This window comes from Gracilinanus agilis, chromosome 2 (genome assembly GCF_016433145.1).
Source record: "Gracilinanus agilis isolate LMUSP501 chromosome 2, AgileGrace, whole genome shotgun sequence".
Classification (NCBI taxonomy): domain Eukaryota; kingdom Metazoa; phylum Chordata; class Mammalia; order Didelphimorphia; family Didelphidae; genus Gracilinanus; species Gracilinanus agilis.
The window spans coordinates 534,442,620-534,466,066 of NC_058131.1; the positions used below are offsets into that span (position 1 = coordinate 534,442,620).

Consider the following 23,447-nt stretch of genomic DNA (forward strand, 5'->3'; position numbering starts at 1 on the left):
GCATAGCAGGATCCTTGCTGTCAGTTCCTATAGTACACAAACTTAGTCGTCTAATCTGAATGAGAAATACCAGGAAAATAGGAGCTGAAGCCTTGCGGGAATGTAGATTGGAGCTGAAAGCCCTCTGTCTGGAATATGAGATAGGCTTTGGTGACGTGATGAAGTTTGAAAGAGAAGGAAAAAAAAGAGAAAGAAATAATTCAGATGCAAAAGAATATCCTGGGTGCCACTGGAAAGTTGATAAAATATTCTAACATTAATGAAAAGGGCCTTTGTAAATTAAGTTCTAAGTTCAGACACATCACCAAAGTACATAGATAACTTAAATTACAAAGCTTTTGTACAAGATAAGTTATCAAGCTGAAATAACACAATTTAAATGTTAGTAAGTTAGTAGTTAGGTAATACAGTACAGTCCATTCTGATACCCCCAACCCTCTTAACTTTCACACTATCAAATATATAATCTAAATCATACTCTAAGAAAATTATTATAATTATTTTTATTTCCCTGCCTAGAACTGCAGTGGGAAAAAGCTTTCCTAACAGCTTCTCTAGAAGAATATTACATAGGGGATGGAGAATTTTTAAGAAATGGTTTTTACATATTTTAAAATATTAACAATAAAAATTGAGGATGTCTACCTATTCACATATACACACAGTGAGATGGGGTAATTTAGGCAAAGTGAAACTTGGGAGTCAAAATACGTTTGCCTTATATATTGACCATTTCAAGTAAAAGTAGCCTTTTTTAATACTCCATTTTACAACAGGGAAATACAATAGCAGGGAGCAATATTATATTGCACATGACACAAAATTCTCTGTGTTCAGATTCTGCCTTAGCTATGTGACCCCAGGAAATGTCACTTACCCTCTCTGTCCTCAGCTTTCTCAACTATAAATTGAGGGGGTTGGATTTGAAAGCTTCTAAAGATCTCTTCTAGCTCTGAATTTGTAATCTAATGATCCCTCATGCCTGAGATGCTAACACCTCAACCTCTCTAAACACCAATTATTTATCTCCCTACTTTTAAGAGCTGTGTGGAATCATAGTTAGATATATAGATTTTGTTGTCTTTCATAGATCCCAGCCACTTAAAATCAGTGAGAAATTTGTTTTTCTCATGAAAATAGATTAAACACTGGGCATTTTAAAAGGTTCCCAGATCCTTTAATTTTTCTCTCCCAAATATTAATTTCATGAAGTTAAATTGGTGAGATGTGAATAAAAATTGTTGAATTTGTGCTTCCATAAGGTTTTGGCATGGCTAAAACAAAAAATAAAAGGGAGAAAAAAGTTTGTAAAGATCAGTTTCAAAAGCCCCTCATTTATCCCATCTGGAAGGGTGACATTCTCTTTGTGTTTGAGGTGTGTAGTTTTCTATGAGGAAGGAGAAGGAAAGAAGAATTCAATGAGCATCAGATAGTTTTACCAGCCTCAAGTCCCTCAGTGTTGCATTAAGGTCAAAACCTTTCAGCATTGTTCTTATGTGTCAAAATATGTCAACAAACCATCATACTGTAGGAAGAAGAATGACCTTTCATTTCTTTATATTTGGGCTGCCAATGAAGTCTTGGAAGCAGGGTATGCATGAACAGTTCTCCTAGCTGCTTGACAAATGCAACTCCCAAGGTTTTCTCTATATGTACTTGTTAAAGTGCTGGTTTCCTACCCATTGGTACAACTTTCTAAACCCTTTATAACTCATGAAGAAAACCAGTATTGCTGTGTGCATAAAGGTTTCCTATAGGCTCACAAAATAATTCAATCTAACCTAACCAAACATCATAGGCAGTATACTGTTGGAAGAAGAGTGTTTTTCTAAAAATAATGTTTACAGAAGTTGGTGAAATGGGAGTTATAAGGTTGTGATTGTGAGATTCGAATCTCTGAGATCATAATTCTTTTTCCATTCTCCTGTTCTCAGTTTTGGTACATTAATAATAATATCACTTATTTTCATTGTTGTCTTTTATACATAAATAGAAGATAAGAACCTAACTTGTATCACTGGCACTCTGAAAAGTTACCTTCCCAGGCAAGTGACAGATATAAAGTAGGAACCCCTGTATCCATGGGAGATAGGTTCCAAAACCTATTGTGAATGACTAAAAACATGGATATAAGTGAACACCTGCCCTGAAGACACCACTCACCCTTGAAAAAACCTCTAAAAAATGTGGAAATAGAAGCAGAGGAGATCACCTCCTGGGTAGAATGTGGCAGCAGACACTTGGGGTTGACTGTAGATTAATGAAATTGCAGAAAGTGAAACCCTCCGATAAGGGGGCGCCACTGTATACTGATCCAATTACTGGCTGCTCCAGAGCATTTTCTAGATGCTTGGCTGACACTGAGGCAAAATCATTGGCTATGGAATAGTTCTGAAGGAATAATTTCAAAGGGATGTAAACATCCTTCAATTCTTTTGCAGGGTATATTAATAATGGATTGCAGATTAAGAATGAACCAGATATAGGTTCAAATTTGGCCTCAGTCACTTCCTAGCTGTGTGACCAAAGGCAAGTCACTTAACCCTACTTGCCTTGCCTTTACCACTCTTCTGCCTTGGGACCAATACCTAGTACTGATTCTAATATGAAAGGTAAGGGTTTTAAAAAATAATGAACCAGATAAGGGTCCACAATTTGTGGTCAGTTCAGTTTTTTATTTGTTTCTTAAGAATTTTATTTGCTTATTTTTATTTTGAAACTGAAAATTCCAAATATAATAAATATTTCCACACATAAATTAGAACTGAAAAAGAGAATTACACTTGAAATCATCAATCTCCATTGTATATAGCTTGCTTTTCTTTTGAAACATAAAATAAATTTGATATGTGACTTTCAAAGCCATCCTACTTGTCTGTGATTATTTCTGACTGATGAAGTTATTGGATATAGTTCATTTGATATAGCTCTACCATGTTTTTTTAAGTTCTAATAACAAAGAAATGTACAACATCAAGGTAGATCCAAAATCAGAATACAAAGTCCAAACAGGGAGCACCAGGATTGGGGATGGTGGAGAGGAGAATGGGGCCCTAGTCAGCAAAGCTGTAGGGCAAAGACAGCATTTTAAAACTCAGCCTTCTAGAGGTTCATAGGTTCATGATTCAACTTACAAGAATGGAGAAGGGCAGGAGGAAAGAAGATTTAGAAGTTGGTATGATTTCCCTTCCTAAAAGAGTGAAGAGAAGTCACCATTTGGAATAGTCTCCTTTTTGTAGGACTAAACCATTTCCCCCTCACCAGGCAGTAAGTATGAGTAAAGATGGAAGCCAGGAGAAAGCAGCTCTGATTTTCAAGGGACAATGGGAAGACAGTGTTTTCATAAGTTCATTAAAATTCTGCTTAATGACATGAGAGTCGCAAGCCAGTGGCATTCAGCTCTAACTTCAGTAGGTCAGGAAGTGATTTAGCAAAAGGAAGACTAAATAAGGGAAGCTGAAAGTAAGCAATAGCCACAGTCTGCTCATGACTTTAGCTATAAACTTAACTCTTACATTCTCAGAGATTCAAGGATACCTCGTGCTCATGTTAGCCAACGGCCAGTGCTTCAAGGACTCTTCTTTCTCTGTTCTTATCCCCCTCTCACCCTCTCTCCTTTTAGCCATTTTATCCCTATTCCCTCCTCCACCACTGAGGAAAAAAAAAATACAAAAAAAAAAAATGTAACAAATCTGCAGAGTCGAGCAAAACATGTTCATGCCTTGGCCATATATCAGCTCAGTTTGCCATTGCTGGTTTGCCTAATAAATCTTCAGATCCAGTAGCACCAGATTCACTACTGTTAACTTTAAGGTCAGCTGGGTCTTTGTGATCATAGAGGACAGCACACAAAGCTAAAATATCAGCTCAGTGAAGTCTATGTTGCTGTGCGTTTTGTCTGTGTGTATTGATGGGTGACCTGAATGGATGAAAAGCCACTGAGTTTATTTCTATGATATTAATGACCAATACAGATTTCCTCACAATCAGTTCTGTGAAAGCCACTTTTATTGATTGGGAAGAGAGCTGAAATGAGGGGTTTGAACCTATCTTGCTCTGGTTTTCCTGCCATGTCAGCTTATATAATTTGGTAAAGCTTTTACATTCTAAAGAGACAAACAAAAACTAACCAAAATCTCCCTTACCAATGTTCCACCTATGAGACACCGAAGTACAAGGGTTTAAAAAAAAATTAAAAAAAAAAAAAAAACTAACCAAAATCCACTTTTCTACCTATACTAAAACTGCTTCAAACTGACTTTGTGATAATTTGTAAAGAGATATAAATGACTGATACAAAATAATACAGAAGTACTTTAGAAATACAAAAAAGGTGTTGGGAGTTCAGAGTGTCTTCAATTCCTTGCCTTGGTAGGTTTCTGCTTAGCTATGCTCTGACAGTTCCTAGCTGTGAGATTCTGGAGGTCACTTAAACCATCTGCCTCATTTTCCTCAACTGTAAAATGGGGATAATCACACCTAATTCCCAGGGGTGTTGTGAGGATTAAATAAGATAATAACTGCAAAGAATTTACCACAGTGCCCATTACATGGAAGTACTATATAAATGTAAGTTATTATGATTATTATTATTTTGCTAAATTTGTTTTCATGGTGTTTGATGATATTTATCAGAATATATATATGAAATAAGAACTGTGGGGGCAATTAGATGGCTCAGATAGAGTGCCAAGCCTGGAGTCAGGAGGACTCAGGTTCAAATTTGGCCTTAACTACTTTCTAGCTATGTGACCCTGTGCCAGTCACTTAGCCCTGTTTGCCTATCCTTTGCCCTTTTGTTTTAAAGTTGTTACTTAGATAGAAAGTAAGAGCTAAAAATTTTTTTCAAATATGCTTTTATGAAAGTTAGAATGAACTTGACCCCTGCACGAAAGAAATATTGTTTCTACTTCTCATTTGCTTCTGACAACAACCCTGGAGGTAGGTTTTATTATTATCCCCACTTTATTGATGAAGAAAATTGAGGTAAGCAGAAGTAAGTGTCTGAGGCTGGATTTGAACTCAGGAAGATGAATCTACCTGAATCCAGGCTCTGCATTCTAGCCACTGAGCCTCCTAACGACCTAGCTAGGTCCTTAAAAAATATTTGTTGTTGATGAAGAATACAAAGACTCTAAATTTCAATTTCTTAGCCTACATATCTTTATACTGTGCTGATTAAAAGTAATTTTTATATAATCATTAAAGAACACAATATAAAGCGACATGTACAACTGGGTTCAAATCCAACCTCAGACCCATACTGGCTGTGTGATCTTGGATAAAATACTTAACCTATCAGTTCTCTAGGAAATATATTTAGTCTATTAATGCAAGGAAGGTAGTTGACCTGTTTTGGTAGAAGTTTTCTCAATCGGAGGTCCCTGTATCCGTGGAATCACAGGCCCTTTCTCTGTCTTTATATCTTTTTAATTTAAAGAGAGTCAACTGTATTCCCACTTGGGATTTTTTTAAAAAATCTTAATTCAGAATATTGTAACACAAATATCTATAAAAGAATAGAATTTTATTTCAGAAACCCAAGCTTTCCATATCCAAAATTTAGTTTCAATAATAACTTTTCACTATAAAATCAGCTGAACAATATAATTTTGCAATAATGTCATCACATTATCATCAAACCCTGCTAAGTAGTTATGTTCCTTGCCCAAGAGGCTTCAGCTCAGTTCAATTCAATTCAACAAACATTTATTAAACTATTATTCTGTGAAAAAACATAAATCTAAGTCTCAGACGATATAGAAAGTTTAAATAACACACAGTTCTTGCCCTCATTTAACTGATAGCCTATTAGGGAAACATACACATATAGGCACATACACAGAGAAGTAGGATATACAATAATATAAAAGTACATTAAGAGAAATACAAAACTAAGGGCTTTTTTTAAGGTCTAAGCAGGGAGGGTCATTACTGACTGTGGGTACTTACTACTCTTTGCCTCAATAGGTTTGGTTCTGCTCAACTAAGCAGTGCTCCAATGAAATTAAATCTCTCTTAATATCATTTTGCTTAAAGTTATGTCTTCATGGAATCAATTAATGACTTTAGGTAGATTAAATCTGTCTATTAAGAATAAGTATGATTCTATGTATTTTCAAATCTGATGGTGCACAAGTTTGTTATTTCTGGTACGTATAGCACCCATATTCCTGGAAAATCCTACAGTTGAATATTATCATCATTACAAACATTTCTATATATGTGCATGTAAGCGCATATCAAGTACTTGATGGTTCTGCTACACTTCGCATCTACTGTCTCATTTGATCATCAGAAATCTCTTGTCACTGAAGATTCCAAATATTCCTACACCTATTTAAGAAACTAACTCTGAGAGAGGTTAAATCAGTTCCTCAGTATATTATAGCTAGTAAGTGACAGAGCTTGAAATAAAAGCAGAGCTTCTGACCTCCTTTTCTAGTCTTATCTAAGGCTGAAAGAATCTTCCAGACACCAAGTAGTTCTATAACTAGCTAAATCACACAAGATCGGGTTGTTTTCTAGTGTATTTTCAAAGAACTTCAGGGCTTGGGAATACATGACATTTCTGAGGACCTTATTTGAAGAACTGGATCTTCCTTAAGTCCAAATCTCTTAAGTTAAGCTAATTTCTCCTTATTCTTAGGATTCTGTGGGAGAAGCAGACTGAATTTGTTATGGGTTAACCTGCAAACCAAGGTCATTTGAAAGAGAAGACATCTCTCATATAAGTATAACTATTCATTTCATCATCATTTTTATTGTACCACGATCTTAACATAACTTTCTCCATATTCATGTTTCTGGTGAAAAGATCACTCTGAAAAATGTGCTAAGACATTTCTATCCACTGCTTTATTTCTAAACACAGGAGATTTGAAAACAATGAACAATAATAGAACATATGAATTCATTGCATAGGAAAACACTTGCTATTTATATACAAAATGCAGAAGAAACAGTACTTATTTATTGTGTAACATCATTACTATAATAAGATTTTAATCACGAAAAACACTTTTCTTGTCTTCATCAAATATTATAAGGTTACTAGGGCTAATCATGGTGTCAAGTATTCTTTGGGACAATGGAGCCTATCCTGTAACTACCTCCATTGCAAGTGATGGAAAAGCAAATTGTTGTATTTTACCACTGCAGAACCTTTCTCTAGTGTCTTTGTTAATTATTAGTCAATCTGTCTTCTGTTGATGCTGATGACTACTTGTTAGTATATAGCAGCGAAGCCTACTAAGACTGCCGTAATTGAAGGTTTGCAAGAGCTTCCATTGCTCAGTCTTCACAATCCAACTTGAGGCACATGTGATCAGTGTGGAAACAGTGGCCCCAATTTTAACAAGGCTGAAATAACTGGCAATCTGTGATTGGCCTTAATTGTAGGATTCCTGGGAGTATCAGGACTCAGAAGAAACTTTGGATATTATCTGAAAATCCATCCTTTAATAGGCTGTGGGAGAGTTGCCTTCTGAATACTTCTGCCAGGTCACCACAGACATGTAAAAGCAGTCTAGCCTGGCTGGGTTAATAACAGATCTTTAAAAATACTTAAGAGGTAAGAAATGAATTCGAATCAATTCTTGTGGCAGAAGGTATTAGCTTTGCATTGCCTCTAGGAGAGCAGACTTGCTGGAGCCAATGGTTCAAAAACCTGGCTAAATTAGCCAGTCCATCTTTCCAAGGGTATATAAATTTGCTATGGGCTACATTTCCTGGTGTACATCTCCTCCCAAATCTGAAACCCAGCGAATAGAATTCCCTTTGAAGTCCTATCTGCTTATTTCCTGTGCCTACTAATGATACTATAGTGTATTCTCTGTTTAAGGACATTCTAGACAACATTATAGGGCTAAATTCCAGAGATCTGGCTGAAATCTTTGGGAAACTTAGCGATAACATGAAGACAATGAAATATTAATCATCTAGAAACCAAGCTATTTCTTTCTTTTAAATGCATTTTGTCAATATGATAGCTAATCAAATTCTCTTTTTTTAAGTTCCTCATATAAATACAGTTGAATCCCATTTCATGAAAGAGAAACACACCTGAAAAGTTGATTGTAAAATACTTTCTGAAAAAAACAAATCACATTACCTTGCAATTCAGAGTTTTACTCTCAGAAAAAAAGTTTGGCTTTATCTAAAAAATATGACTTGCTGCCATGGAATCTTCTTATGAGAAAGATATTGAGAGAAATAGTCTTAGTGCTGCACTGCTCATGGTTCCCCACTTGGTTCAATGGATTACTCAAGAGTTGAGGGTCTAAACAAATAGTTCTTTTACTAACAACACATTCCAGTATACCCATGTAGTGGATCCCAGGTGAGTTAAAAGCAACTCGAGAAGATAAAAGCTACTGGCAAGGAGTTGGCAAAAGGGGCTCCCTAGGGTCTTTGGAATTCCCAGACTCTCAGAGGTAACTTTATATCCACCTTGCCCCCAAAGACCCAAATCTAGGTTCCAGATCACCTTGAGGCAAAGTTTACCCCAATTATCCCATCTTTACCACAACTTTCTTGTTTGTAACAGTAATGATTGTTGTGGTGGGAGAATGGGTGTAACCTCATGCCTACTCAATTTTACCAAAATCCTGGCTCCCAATAAGTGTCCCCATTTTCCAGATGGGGAAACCAGGGCACTGAGATTAAATAATTCCTCTGGAGCCACAGAGCCTGTGAGTATAGGGTCTAGTATTCAAATACAAACTATATGACTCAGATTGGAGGTTTTTGGTTCCCCCCCCCTTTTATATCAACCCACTTAATTAGGACCTTGCTCTTTCATATGAGAAAGTTGGTTCTTGAGAGCCAATGGGATTATTTTAAGGGGGAAAAAAGATTCTTTTCTTAGGAATAATGGGAAGATGGAAGGAGGAGCTGAAATCCTTAATAATTTAATGATCTCTTGAGATGATTTTAAGCTTTTTTGGAAAGATAAGCAGATTATTCTATATTAAAATGCTTAAACGAATCAATGATTTCATTAATTCAGAATTATCAATCCATGCTTGTTCATTTTGTGCATCTCTCATTCATATTCTTCCAAAAGTTCGCCACAGAAAGTAACCCAAACTAAAGAGAAAGAATGCTATCCACATCCAGAGAAAGAACTGTGGGAAAACACAGGAAAAAACCAACTGCTTGATCACATGAGTTGATGGGGATATGATTGGGGATGTAGACTTTAAACAATCACCCTAGTGCAAATATCAGTAATATGGAAATGGGTCTTGATTAACGACACATGTAAAACCCAGTAGAATTGTGCATTGACTATGGGAGGAGGGGTGGGAGAAAGGGAGAGAAAGATCATGAATCATGTAACCATGGAAAAATTTTATTAATTAATCAATTAAATTTAAAAAAAGAAAGTAACCCAATATGCAGGAAGCCTACTTTCTCCCAATATCACCACTCCTTCCTCCAAATGGTACCAGTGGAGCACCAGCTGTCCATCTGTGATTCTTTCACTCTTGCGACTTGTTCCACTCATCTCCTCTTCCTGTCATACAATTCCTTGATGACATCTCTTATTCCTGTTCTTTGGAATCTAATGATTGATTTGATGTTACAGTCTTTTTCACACCATAGTGTACTTCTTCAATGCCCTCTGGTGATGCTCATCTTTAATTTTTGAAAGTGGTGGCCTTCTGTGTTTTGCTCTCATAGAGCAATACCGGCAAAATGGTAGTCTTAAAGAAAGGGACTTTACTTCCATGGGAAACTTAGGGTCAAGAAAAATGCTGCATAAAACCCTGAAAGTAATGCAGCCTGCTCTTGTCCCATTCAACTCTAGGCTCTGGTGATTATTCGTCTGTACAGATCTGTCCCAGATTAATATAATATTGATTATAGGATGTTGATCCAAATGCATGTCGAAATCTGTACAAGTTAGTCAAAAGGTATTTATTGAGCACTTATTATGTGCCCAGTCACTTGATCATCTTGTGTGTATAGAAAGTCCAAATTCCTAAGTGATTACAGATCTTTTTCTAAGAGGGTCATGCTGTGTGGATGGGAAGGCCAAATACCTTTATTTGGTTATAGATCTCTTCCAAGAGGCTTTGTAATGTCTTAAGACTTGATGTAATCTGGCAAAGCAGAACCTTCCTCTCCTTTCTGAAGGCTGATCCCTTTGCCTATGCCCTTAATGCTACCAGTCCATTTTTAGTCCAGGACATTACTTCTTCAATCATCCCTGCCTCCCTTTCATCTTAAAACCTCTCCCACTGGCTCTTTCTGAGCTTTGTGTTCAAGTTTCCCAATTTCCAAAAAAACAACTATACCAAAAAACCTCCACCCATCCAGCCAGTACCCCATCTCTTTCTCACGGCCAAATCTCTTGAATATTCTTCTGATTTTCAATAGTTATAAATCGAATTTACATAGCACTTGAAAGTTTACAACTGCCTTGACCTATATTGTCTTACTAGAGCCTAACATCTTATGAGGAAATGATGGCAGGCATGATGACCTTTAAAGATGGAGAAATGTGTGACTGGGGCTTAAGGGACTTGCCCATTATCATACAGCTGCTCCTGGACCTTCATAATCTCACAGCTTCATCATCATCTGCAATCTGGTTTCTATCCAACCCCTCTGAAGAAGTGCAGAAGACACCAGTGATTCCCTAGAGTACAGTGGCCTTCATGGTGCACCCTTGTACTTCTATGAAGTATTTGATACAACCGATCATCCTTTCTGTCTTTCTCTGTGTCCTCCCACATTCCAAAATGCCATGCTTTTGTTTTAAATAAAAATTAATCTTGGAGGCTTAAAAAAAAAAAAAGACTTGATGTAATCATTACAATGTCATCCACAAGCAAGGCAATAAGGAGGACCTCACCATGCATGGAGAATTCCTCTTCAATCAGGACTCTTCATTAGATCTCATCTATCACAATGGTGAATACCTTTGGTTCCACATTCATTGTCTTATTTTTTGCCTTGCCTTATGTTTATTTTCAGAGGGTCATTGAAAAAAGTTGTTTCTTCTTCCAAGGAATCCTGAATGATCTTAATGTATGAACAGGAGACACTTTGCTATCAAAGAGCTTGTAAAGAAGTGTTTGGTTCTTCTGAGTCAAATGTTTATCCAAAAAATAAGCAAAGTCAGACAGGATATTTTTCATAACTTCCAATTAATCATGATGTGATAAAGATGTGGTCCAATGTTGAGTATTGCTTGTAGAAGCCTGCTTGTTCCTAATAATATTCTCATCAAGAATTCCTTTAATACACATACAGATGATTCTCATGTCATTTTTATATAGGTGGAAGAGTAATCACATAGGTTTCTAGCTACTGATAGGATTTTTTAGAAAAACTCTCATCTTTTGTCTTAGAATTGATTCTAAGTATTGGTTCCTGGGCAGAAGAGTGGTAAGGGCTAGGTAACTGGGATTACATGACTTGCCTAAGATCACACAGCTGGGAATGTCTGAGGCCAGATTTGAACTCAGGCCTTTCTGACTAATGCTCTATTCACTGACCACCTATCTACGTTCCTTCTGCCTTGTGAGACAGATTTGCTCATAACTATCCATCATCCTTCAATGTAAGACTTTAAAAGCTGAGTTTAATTTCTAATTCATGACATGGTTGCTTTTGGCAGCCAACTTGCTCCATTTGCAAATAAGATGTTTGCTGGCCAGGATGGCTTCTGTGCTCTTTTGGAGCTGGGTAAATGTTTAGATGAAATTATTAGAGTTGCTGTACATATCATTTCTCTTATCTGTACATTCTACCTCATTTCTCATTCCCATTCTCCCCTGTTTTTGTCCTCTCTAAGGGTTCTGAAGAACTTGGCATACATTAGGAACTTGATACATTTTTTTGCTGAAGAATCAATTGAATTATCTTTCACTGACCCAAAAGAAAGTAAGCTCCCTGAAGGCAGAGATTGCCTTGCTTTTTCCTTTGTATACTCAGCACTGAACACAATGCTTGGCACATATTACATACTTAGTAAATGGTTGTTAATTGACTGATTGAGGCCATGATTATCTGAGATACTGGGTCCTAAGGAAGAAATATAAAAATTATTTTTGCCTTGAAGGATGGAATAGAAATAGAAAGGACTTCTGGTCCTATTTGAGGTAGAGAATTAAAATGATAATCTTAAATTCCCAAGAGAAGATCCTAGTCTAGGTGTCTTGAATAGCTATATTGAAGAAATAAAGGCTCTCTAGTCAAGTGAGGTCTTCTATATGTTAGGTTAAAGGATGACAAAAACTCTGCACTATGAGGAAAGAATTATTTCCATTTGGTTTGCCTGGCAGAGTGGAACTGAGCCAGGCTTACAGAGGTGGAAAAAGGTCAAATTCTCCCTTCTCTCATTTTTCTCTCTTCTAGACAGGAATTTTCTAGAAGCCTATGATTAATACACCAGAAAAAGAAAATGAGAAAGTATATTTCTGGGCAGTAGTAACTGTTGGAGAGCCAGGATCTGTGTTCTCTCTTCTCCTATTATATCACAAATGATGAGCATTTGGGAGGATAAAAAGGTGAGAACTCCAAGATGGCTCAAGACTTACATCCCATTTTTACCTCATCCCTCTCTTCAACTACTCCGAGATTTGACACTTTCCCATCTTTGGGGAAATCATGGTGATTACTATGTAAGTGGAGGGAATGGAAAGACATGAAGAGTAGTCAGTTCCAATGGTAAGTAACACAATCTGCCTAATGTTTCATTACCTTCAAAATATCTTGTCGCTTGCAATTTTAAATCAAATCACAATAGGCATTTTCCATCAAGGTGACTAACTGTTCAATGTTTACTTTTCAACTCAGACTTTCATCTGTAATTACTAGACTGTTTTTAGTCATCAAATATTCATGTGGAGATTAATTTCTTTGTGAATATAATTCTAGACTGTCTTTCTACAGTCTGTTTCTGTCAAGACTGCTTTCTCCCTGGCGAAGTAGTGTGTTTGCAGAGAACACAGAACCAAGCTGATCAGTCCACAAACATTTATTTATGGACTTATTATAGATAGGCTCTGTGCTAAGTGCTGGGGATACAAAGAAAGACAAAAAAAAAAAAATAACAAACTGAAAACCAAAACCAAACATCTCTCTCCTCAAGGAGCTCATAATCTGATAGGGGACACACAAATACATTTCTATAGAAGATATATACAAATTAGACGAAGGAACTGGGAAAGTCCTTCTGAAGAAGGTGGGAAATGAACTGATTCTGAGGAAAATCAGGGAAATCAGGAAAAGGAAATAAGGTGAGGAAGGAAGAACATCCTAGGGAGCCAATGAAAAGTATGCAAGATCAAGAAATGGAAATAAAGCAAGCAGGCTTCATGGAGGACCATGTAATCCATGGAGGAGATTTAAAGTGAAAGAAGATTTGAAAGTATGATAGAGTTAGGTCACAAGATTTTAAATACAAAACAGAAGACTATTTGATTCTGAAAGTAATAGGGAGTTAATAACAGTCTATCAAAACATAATTTGAACAGAAAAGGTAACAGGTTTTAAAGTATCTTAAAATCCCCAACAATTTTGTATTATTTACGACATGGCAGTGTTCCTTTTTGTCAATGTGCATAAATAATCATAAGACAGTGATAGAGCTTCAAGAGATCTTGGAGGTTATCTAGTCCAACCTTTTCATTTTTATAGATGAGAAAACTGAATTAAGCAAGTCATTACTAGGTCACTCAGGTAATAAAGGGTAGGGCCAAGATTTGACCCCTCTGACTTCCATTAAATCACACGACCTAGGTTATTTTGTTGATACTTCTGCTACAAAGGGCTAAATGTTATTTTTCTCCAAAATCTACATATGCCACATTAATCAGGATGGAAGGTTTTATTATTGTTGTTATTGTTTTAAAATATATTTAAAATGTAAAAGAGAAAAGTATTTCCAAATGAACAATAAACTGAGTCTGTCGAACTTCAGTAACATGAATTTCTTATTGTTTTTTTCTCAACACTTTCAAAATTATTCTTATTTACACTTCCCCAGCCCATCAGAAAATTGTTTCTAATGTCACATTAAATCCCCCAAGTTGCTAGTTTGAACAGTATCTGAAGAAAACTCTGAAAATGCTGAAGCAGCACTGATTTCTAAAACATTTTGCACTTTCCTACTCCATCCCCTTAAAGTAAAGCTTGGATGCCACGCACAATTACACAAGAAAATCAAGAAAGCCATTACATCCAGCTTTTTGTCACGATCATTGTTACCATGGCAAAAAGTGGGCTCAGTTCAGCACAGCTGCAAGAGAGGGAGAGGTCTGCTGGCCTTTTGTAGAGATAAGTCACAAATACTATGCCAAATTCTGTCATCTAAGTTCCATTTTCTCAGGGCATTACGGTTGCCCACAGACAATCTGATCTCATCCTTTTAAATATCTTTACCTTCTTTCTTTCCTCCAAATTAATACTTTACTCATTCACACTTGGCTAGGGATTTAAGAGCATGATGAACCTCAGAAGATTACTGCTTGGTGTCCCTTCTCTTATCCCCAAAATTCATGTGTAGAATGAGAACAAGGGTGACCAACAGAAAATAAAAACAACAGAGGAATCACTAATAGCATGCTCATGCTAACCAAAGGAATCTTCTTGAGATTTCAGCACCATTAATAGAGTTAGAGGGGATTTTGTTTTCTATTGTAAGCTTCCTTCACTGAAAGAATAGGTGAAAGGCCTTTCTTTTGGTTTGTCTGGCAATGAAATCTAATTTCTGAGCAAATGGAGAGGAATTCAAAGATAGCACAAAATTGGATTTTCTATATTTTAAATATCAGTATTATGACTTTTAGAAAATAGTATGAACTGTCATAATGCAGAGATTTTTCTTTTAAAAAAATGTGGCGACATTATGAGAGCAGTTTAAATTATCTGAAATGAATACATTAATCAAGAACACATATTTACTCCAAACAAAAGCTACCAGCATTTTTACCAGCTAAACAAAATATTATATTTCTAATGAGATTTCAGCTGAGTATCGTTCATCTTAAAAGAAAAATAATGGAACCATACCTGTTCCAGTAGCTCCAGAATTGGTCGTGCAGGTAGGCCTGGTGGCTACATTCATCACCAAATGAGGCTTTGCTTTCAATCCAGTGAATTATGTGCCCTTCTAGAGCTAAGGGACAAAGCATTACTAATATAAAGTGAAGTGAATGGGATATTTGAAATTCTCAGCTCTGCATAGTTTTCCAAACGTTTTAAGTTAATGGAGCACTGGCTAATTTATACTCATGATGTGACTAACGCATGGTCTGTAAATGTGCTTAAAAAATTTTTTTGTACATATACATTTCAAAGGATATTTATGATACAATTACCTCTATTTTACTTTTAATTTTTGTGTGTGTGTGTGCTTCAAAAACCCATGTAATATGGACCATTTTAAAAATCTGCCTTTATTCCTTGAAGGGTAAACACATGTAGCAGACCAAAACATGAATAATTTTTAAATGGGACCACATTTTTAAAAGTTGATATTTTAAAAATTACTTGTTCTTACTGAAAATTTCATAGGTTCACAGGCTTAAAGCTACAAGGTCTCTGAGAGGTGATCTTGTCCCAACTGCCTCCTTTCTTAGATAGACACTGAAACCATCAGAGACTAAGTGACTTGACCAGGGCCACAAAGGTAACAAGTGTCAGAATCAGGTTTCAAACTGACACCAAATCCAGTGCTCTTTCCTAATTTAGAGGGGATTTTTATTCTATAAAACATATGTGAATTTTCACAGTATTATAAAAATGAAAGCAAATTTTGCTAAAATAGCAGCTATATACATTTATAACTAAAAGCATTATACTACCATCCTTAGTCTCTCAACATTTGGTAATATTAACAAAAATATAATTTTATGAAAACAAAATTATGAAATTATGAAAACAAAAAAAAAGCTTTCTTTCCTCTAACAAACAGTACAATGAACTTTAAGGACTTACCGACTGGTACTTCTAAAATAAAATCTGGTGTTTTGTCATAACCCTTTGCACGGAGTTGATCTTCATCTATGGTGAGAACAAATACTATTATTTACAACATTATTCCATTAACAAGACGGCAAAATAATTACTTTCTTTTTTAAAAGAGTGCAAAAATTACTAATGCAGTCATACATATCCTTCTTATGCATGAAATACTATGTCAGATTAAATGAACCTTCTTAGCAAACCTGAAGCATGGATATAAAAATGCTTCTTTTGTCGCCTGTGCATTTTTATGTCTTCATTATAAACATCATTAATTCAAGCTGTCATACAGCACTTTTTTTGTAACTGAAAATACTCAAAATAAAGAAATATATTTGCTGATTGAAAGAAGTAGCTTTCTCTCCCACCATAGAGCTTGCTAATAATGCTTAACAAACTAATGTTAACAGCTTCTAACAAGGTATAGTATGGTTGTCTCTTAAAGTTTTTAATTAAGAGCTTTCATGATTTTTTTTACAAGTTTAGCTTCAAATAAAACTATTTATGAAGATGAGGAAGGGGTGACCAGGAGGTAATCACAGTAGAGAATTAATCACATCGCTTAATTCCTTGGGCATACTGTAGTTTACCGAAGTTTTACAACTAACACTATCTAATTTTGAAAAGTAAACATGCTTTGAGATTTGTTCTAAGTCTGTTTGATTCCTTGATCCTTTGCAAATATCAGTGATCCATTAGGAAGGAAGAGAGGCTTTCCAAGTCAGGGAAATACAGAAAGCTGATGAAGTTGTGAAAAACTAGCTAGATGCTTAGTTTAAAAAAAAAAAATTCTTCAATATTTTCTAAATGCTGTCCTTGACTTCTAATGCCATTACAATGTGATTTCTGAAATGAGGAGTTCTCCATTAGATTTTGGAGTGACCTGGTCATTCAATTCCAGACATGGCTTTCTGTCTTCACCCAACCTCAACTAATGGCCCAACCAAGTAACAAGGAAGGCTGTGTGGTCTCTTAACGTCTACTGGGCTGTTGACATTGTCATGCATCCCATTCGCCTTTCTGCATCACCTTTGATTAAAATTAATGGCCCATTCCCAATGTTGGGTAGCTTATTTCCAATCCATTTATCAGCCTAAGACAGTGGTTTCATGGCCAACGCTCAGAAACTCTGTTTTAGAACACTGTTGTGTGCATCTTGAAAGGTCAGCATTTTGAGCTTAAATAACCTTTTAACGACAAGAACAATATTTAAACTAGATCTTTAAGTAAAAATTTGTTATAAGTGGACAGCCTTAAACCAAACCAAATCTTATAGCTGCTGGCATTTAAGGCACTTTTCTCCTTAAAGTAGAAGAAAAAGCCAAATGAACTTTCAGATAATAAAAAAGAAATCAAACTAAACTTATGAGGAAGAAAAGAGAAATCATGAAATCATCTCTATTCAGTTGCTCTAGAGTTGAAACCCTGGGGAGATGATGAATGGTTTTAAAAGCTGGGTGGATGTTTGCAAAGGCAGATTAATTCTTATTTCTATTAACTTAGTTTGATCAAACTTTGCTGATATTTCAAATACATTTTGGACCAAAGAATGTTTCTGAGAATTAAAAATAAATTTTTCAGAAACGATCAAGCAATCTATTGTACCTATCCAAATCCTTTAAAAAATGAGACATTAAGCTAATTAACTTATAGCACCAAGATCATGAACAAAAATACCTATAATTTAAGTTCCATAAACATGGAAAGAAAAACAAAAAAACATATAAAATGCCAAAAGAGATTGTGGAATCTTCCCACACGTCCCTGGAAAAGATGGTCATACTCTGTTAGAATGGTTTAGATGGAACCCCGCCTACAGGCAAGAGGACAGATGACCTCTAGGGGTTCCTTTTTTTCTCTAAGCTATTTCATTGTTTCCATTATGTAGAAGAGAGGGGTGATTTGGGAGTTTTTAATAATAAGTCTCCAGTTTTCTTTTACTCCACATTGCCTTGCTTCCCTTTCTCATTTTTCCTCATCATGACTATGATTTAGTTTCCCTACTCTAATAACTGAAAAAGACTAAGGCTGTGTTACTAAGTCCAAAGACTTAGTTTTAAGTCTTTAAAGAAAGGTTTAATAATAGCTAACATTCAATAATAATAACAGCTAACATTTTAATGTTTATAAACAGCTTTCCTTACCACAATTCTATGAAGGATATAGTCCAAATATTAATATCTTCATTTAGTAAATGACAAAGCTGAGACTCAGTTGCCAAAATACAAGAGTTGGGATGTGAACTTGGGTCTTTTGGCTCTTAGCTCAGTGCTCTCTCTCTTTCTTTTTATCATGGAAAACTTTGAAGGCAAATTGGTGACCAGGAATTTCTATTATGCTAATAACAAACTAAAAATGGTGACTATGCCTCAAGAGAATCACTTGAAAAAAACTGGAATATTTAGCTTGGAGAGGAAAAGATTTAGGAGAGACATGATCGTTGTCTTCAAGTATATGAAGTGTTGTCCTGTGGAAGAGATATTAAACTTGTTATGCTTGAATACAGTGACATAAAGTAGGAAAAAGAAGAGGCTCCTGAGAGACACTTTTTTTTTTATTGGATTCAATACAAACACAGACTTCCTAACAATTCAAGATGTCCAAAAGTAGAATGGGCTGCTTGAGGAAATGGTTGGTTCCCTGCCTTGGGAAGTCTTTGAGCAAAGGACAGACAACCACTTGATATTATAGGAGGAATTTCTTATATGGGTGAGACTACTTAGATGGCTCCTAATATCTTTTCCTACTTTGAGATTCTGTGATCTCATGAGTTCAAGTTCAATGCTTTTCTCCTACTGCCTCTCCTAATCTAAGAAGAGGGAGCAACATGTGTAGGGAAGAAAAGATGGTCTTTCAAAGTTTGCCTTCCTGAATGATGCTTTCTTGACTCAATGACAAACTTATTGATGGAATCAAAAATGTAATATCTTGTCTTGTACATCAACTATTCATATATTCTTGAGTTGGGTTCTCGGTGTTGTGTTTTCCTTCAATCTATGCCCCTCCATTCTGTTTTGCCTAGGTTTTTGCATTTGTCCTGATCCTAAAGGTAAGGATTTTCTTGATTTTAATTTGTACAATATAGTTAACTTTATACAGACGTAATGCTTATTTTGGGTGATCACATTTCACGGTGTGACCCTAACCAAGGTATTTGATGTTTTAGGTCCTGATTCCATCCTTTAGAAAGGAAAAGGATATTGTCTGTCTTGCTAATACATGTACATGTTGGGTAGGGGACAAAGGAGGAGGAAGAGAGATGTGATACCAGTAAAGCACTTAAAATATATTTGAAAAAGGCAGGGGAAAATATCACATAGAGAAAAAAACACTCTCAGTTAGATTATCGAATAAACCATTTATTAATATAAAGTACCATTCACAAAGTACTCTGCTAAAGTTTTCAAAAAGTCAGGATCCTTGCTATCAAAAGGATCACCTACTTTTATAGTGGCTAATCAATTTCCAGTGAGGAGTTTTGCCTCCTATTACTAGGAAAATTGTAGAACATGGGGAAAAGTGAACCATCACTTAAATCAAAGAACTTGGTGCCATATCCTAGTTTTCTTTTCAGTAAACCACATTGCCTTATCCAGGAAATCCATTTAACTTCCTTTCAAATTAGAATGCTTTTGAGGCCTTTGGTTGACCACCAAGTTATAAGATCTTCTGGAATGAGCTCAAATTTGCACCAAAATCTTTTAAGAGAGCAATAGCAACCACTGTCTTTTGTAGCACATACTACACAATCACAGCAATCCACTTTCAGATCAATGCTCCCTTAGGGCACTCTTGCCCAAGTTTATCTGGACATTCTAAGTTGTCTGAAATTCTGCAGAGTCCATTACAATAATCATTTATTAAACACTTGCATGCAAAGCACTGTGCTAGGTGCCAAGGATTTAAGGATAAAATAAAAAAAGCCATTCGTGCAGAGAAACAGTCTGTAAAACCATGAAATCTTTTGGCTTTAGGATTTGTAGAGCCAATGAGAGGCTCCTGGAGATTTGAATGGGGGAAGTTCTAAGCTAGGACAGCATCTCTTTCCTTCTCATCATACTCATACCTTACCAAAAGCACAGAAGCAAAATAACAGGGGGGGAAAAAAAGGAAGTGAGAAAACCACCATCAGAAAGAAGCATAGAGTTAGTTGTGTGCTATATGATTTTTAAAATTATCCAATGACTTGGAAGAGACCTTTAGAGCTCAAGTAACACACTCATGGACTTCACTCCAACGAAAATATATACCCTATGTAACATTAAGCTACTTGGAACATAAATGCAGTAATTTCTGCTAAATAATAGCTAACAACGTCAGGGTTCAACAGGCAGGCTGTCTTCTTCAGATGTGTCAACCAGCGTACTTCTATAATTATTTTATTTGTCAGTTTAATTTCAATATTTGATGCAGTGATTTTCCATCTAGAATGGAAACTAGGTAGGTGGAATTCAGTGCTAACAGGTTTAAGCCCAAGAAGATAAAAAACACATTGTGAGTTTGAAGAGGAATGGCCAATCTTGGGAGGGGTGGGGGTGGGGACTTGTTTCATCCTGTATTTTTGTGGATTCTACTGCTCCAGAATTTGTTTTGAAGGCATTATTTTGAAGTTGTTTGGAGGAGAATTTGGAAGAACTCAGGCTAGAAGCTGCCTTTTCTTTGACATTTTGGCCCTACTCCCTCCCTCTAACCAAAGAGATTTTCAAAACCTTTGTTACAGTAAAGCTCAAGAGAGCTCTTTTCCATCATGGGGCTTGCAGTCTCTTCAAATCTCTCAGTCAGAGAATATACATATACCTTGAGTTGATACTTTAATTTTTATTAAATAATATTTATTACTGAGTTGAGGGTGGGAAGGGCTTGGAAAAGCCAGTAATTATAATGATACTTCTTAAAGTTAAGACTTGCCTATAACCCAATCTTTATAATTTGGCTCTTTTGTTTTTCCTATATCAAAGTGCACACATTAGCAACCCAAAACAGGCATCCTAAAGGAATCTTTTTCAAAAGAACCATAATCATATATTGGAAGTTATCTAGAATAGAGGTTTTCAACCTAGGATCCATAAACTTGGCTTATGGGGAAAAATTATTTTTGATAACGGTATAATTGGTTTCCTTTGTGACACTATGTATTTTATTTTATGTATTTAGTAGACATCCAAAGAGGTATTCGTGACAAAAAACAAGTTTAAAAACCTCTGATCCAAAATCTGTCAACTACACCAGTGAATAAACTACTTCTTTTGGGAAGTGTGTTAACTCATCATTCAGGATATTGGCTGATAAAGCTATTCACTACTATTTGGAAAATATGCAGGTGTGCAAGGCTTCATTTTCACTATTATAATACTTCTGGCTTCAAGAACTCATGGATCTATGGTTCTTAGTCTTATTTAGATGGTCTAAAAAATGAGTCACCCTGAAACTTACCTAGTGGTGAGTCTCTCTGATCTTAGGCTGGATCCTGGGATACTGTGATCGCCACATGGGTATTTTTTTTTAAACACAGGAAACTAGGGTTAAGTGACTTGACCACAATCACAAAGATACTAATTATCAGAGCTGGAATTTGAAACCATGACTTCTGACTCTAAAGTCATGGTACATTCTAAAAAGAAAAAAAACAACACAGTCCTTTCTTGATAGAAAATAGTTTTTAAGAGTAAAGGTTTCTTTAAAAGTATTAATGTTAATTGAAAAGAGAATAAAGGTAATGGGAGTATTAAAATCATTTTTATAGATATAATAAGAGGGAGGTTTCCAGTTTCATCTAATAGAACCTAATTCAGAGCATATTACATATTTGGAAGAGAAGAGCTCTTCCTTTCTTTTTCATAACTCATAAACTAGGTTTGCTAGTATTTTCCAGTATTATCTACTCAGTTAATGCATGTAAGTACATTCCAAAACAGAAAAAATTCAATTCAATAATACTTAGCATCTACCATGTGCAAATAAATAATGTTCTTTTCCTGAATGTTTATTTAACAGCAGACTTTTAGAGCTAGAAGAGACCTAAGGGATTATCTAATTTTTCTCTGTGTTAGCACTGAGGAAACTAAGGTGCATAGAAGTTAAGTGCTTTGCCCAAGGTCACAGAGCTAGTTAGTGGAAGGGATGGGATATGCTGTCTTTCTTAATTATAGTAAATTCTTGTGTAAGAATTTCAAAATTAAGGAAGAACAAAAAACCCAACACCCCCATGGAGCTTCCTGAAGATCTTTAGGGACAATCCCAGTAGATAGCCATCTGTTTGAAATTGTTTAGGTGACACTTGCCTGTAGGCAAGGGAATGGACTAGATAATCTTCAAGGTCATTTCCATCCATGTGTTTCAATGATTCTCTCTCCAGTTTAACCAAAATCAATATAGCTTTATTCACAGACACAAGTGATGTTTAATTTTTAAATACAATAAAGGCCTTAGATTATTTTTAAAACCCCATGACTACCTTTGGATGAGGAAAAAATAGAAACTGCATGTGTGTAAAGAACACTTTGAAACTTTAATTCCTTTGGCTTTTTAATTATCTACTCCCCTCTCCCCCAAATACCCAAAATACCCAAACCAATTACATACCAATTACACAATTTCTTTCTTTCTTTCTTTTTTGTAAGTATAGGGTTGATTTTGAGTCATGAGGACAAAACACATCTGAAATAAGTTAACATCTACTTAGAACTTCAGAAGGACACAACAATTGACAAAGCAGTGGTTTGGGGAATTTTGAGGGGGATATGTGAGGGGGGGTTGTGGCTATTTAAAAAGACTTTAAGAAAGAAAGTCATCCCCATGGTAAAAGAATCCTCTGTTTCAGTTCATAGTGGTAAATTAAACGAAAGTCATGAAGATGAAAATTAAATTAGAAAATGTTTATCTGCAATTTTGTCAAAATAATACCTGTAAAATGGTATAAAGAAGATGATTTATAATGTACGGAAAACAGTCAACATTGTATATTTATGAAAATGGAAAAACACCCACTCTCATGAATTACATTGCATCTTTTTTCTATTCTAGGGTTATTTCTTTGTTATTTCCTCTGAAACCATTTTAATGTTTAATCCTAGAAGCATTTGGACTGGCCATGCCTTTCCACCTCCACACTTCCTAAAAGTAGACTTCACAGCTCTTTGTGCAAAACTTAGATTCGCATAATCATTAAGGCAAAGTTTTGAGCAGAAAGGGAACTTTGAGATCATTAAGTTTAACCTCATTTTTGCAGATGAGAAAATAGGCCCAAATCCATGGTATGCATTTCATAAATGTATAATAAATTGAATTGAAAGAGACCACAGCAATAGTAAGGACTCAAAAGCCCTACCTAGGCTTCTGCCCTAGGCAGGACTCAGTTTCCCCACTCCCATTATATTGCTCTATTGTGAACACTGAAACAGCTCTTACATGAGAGTCTTAACTCTTTCAGCTCTAGAACTCTGGCCCTGCTGGACAGTGCCTCC

The 23,447-nt window shown here is 35.7% G+C and overlaps 1 protein-coding gene across 1 annotated transcript in view; it reads right to left on the reverse strand.

The window, feature by feature from the left end:
* CDIN1 (CDAN1 interacting nuclease 1) overlaps positions 1-23,447 on the reverse strand; it is a 259,897-nt gene that overhangs the window by 102,880 nt on the left and 133,570 nt on the right. Inside the window, exons 7-8 of the mRNA XM_044660039.1 lie at positions 15,958-16,023; positions 15,031-15,154 (exon numbers count right to left, since the gene is read on the reverse strand). Of these exons, the coding sequence (XP_044515974.1) occupies positions 15,031-15,154; positions 15,958-16,023 (190 nt within the window). The remainder of the gene's footprint in view (positions 1-15,030; positions 15,155-15,957; positions 16,024-23,447) is intronic.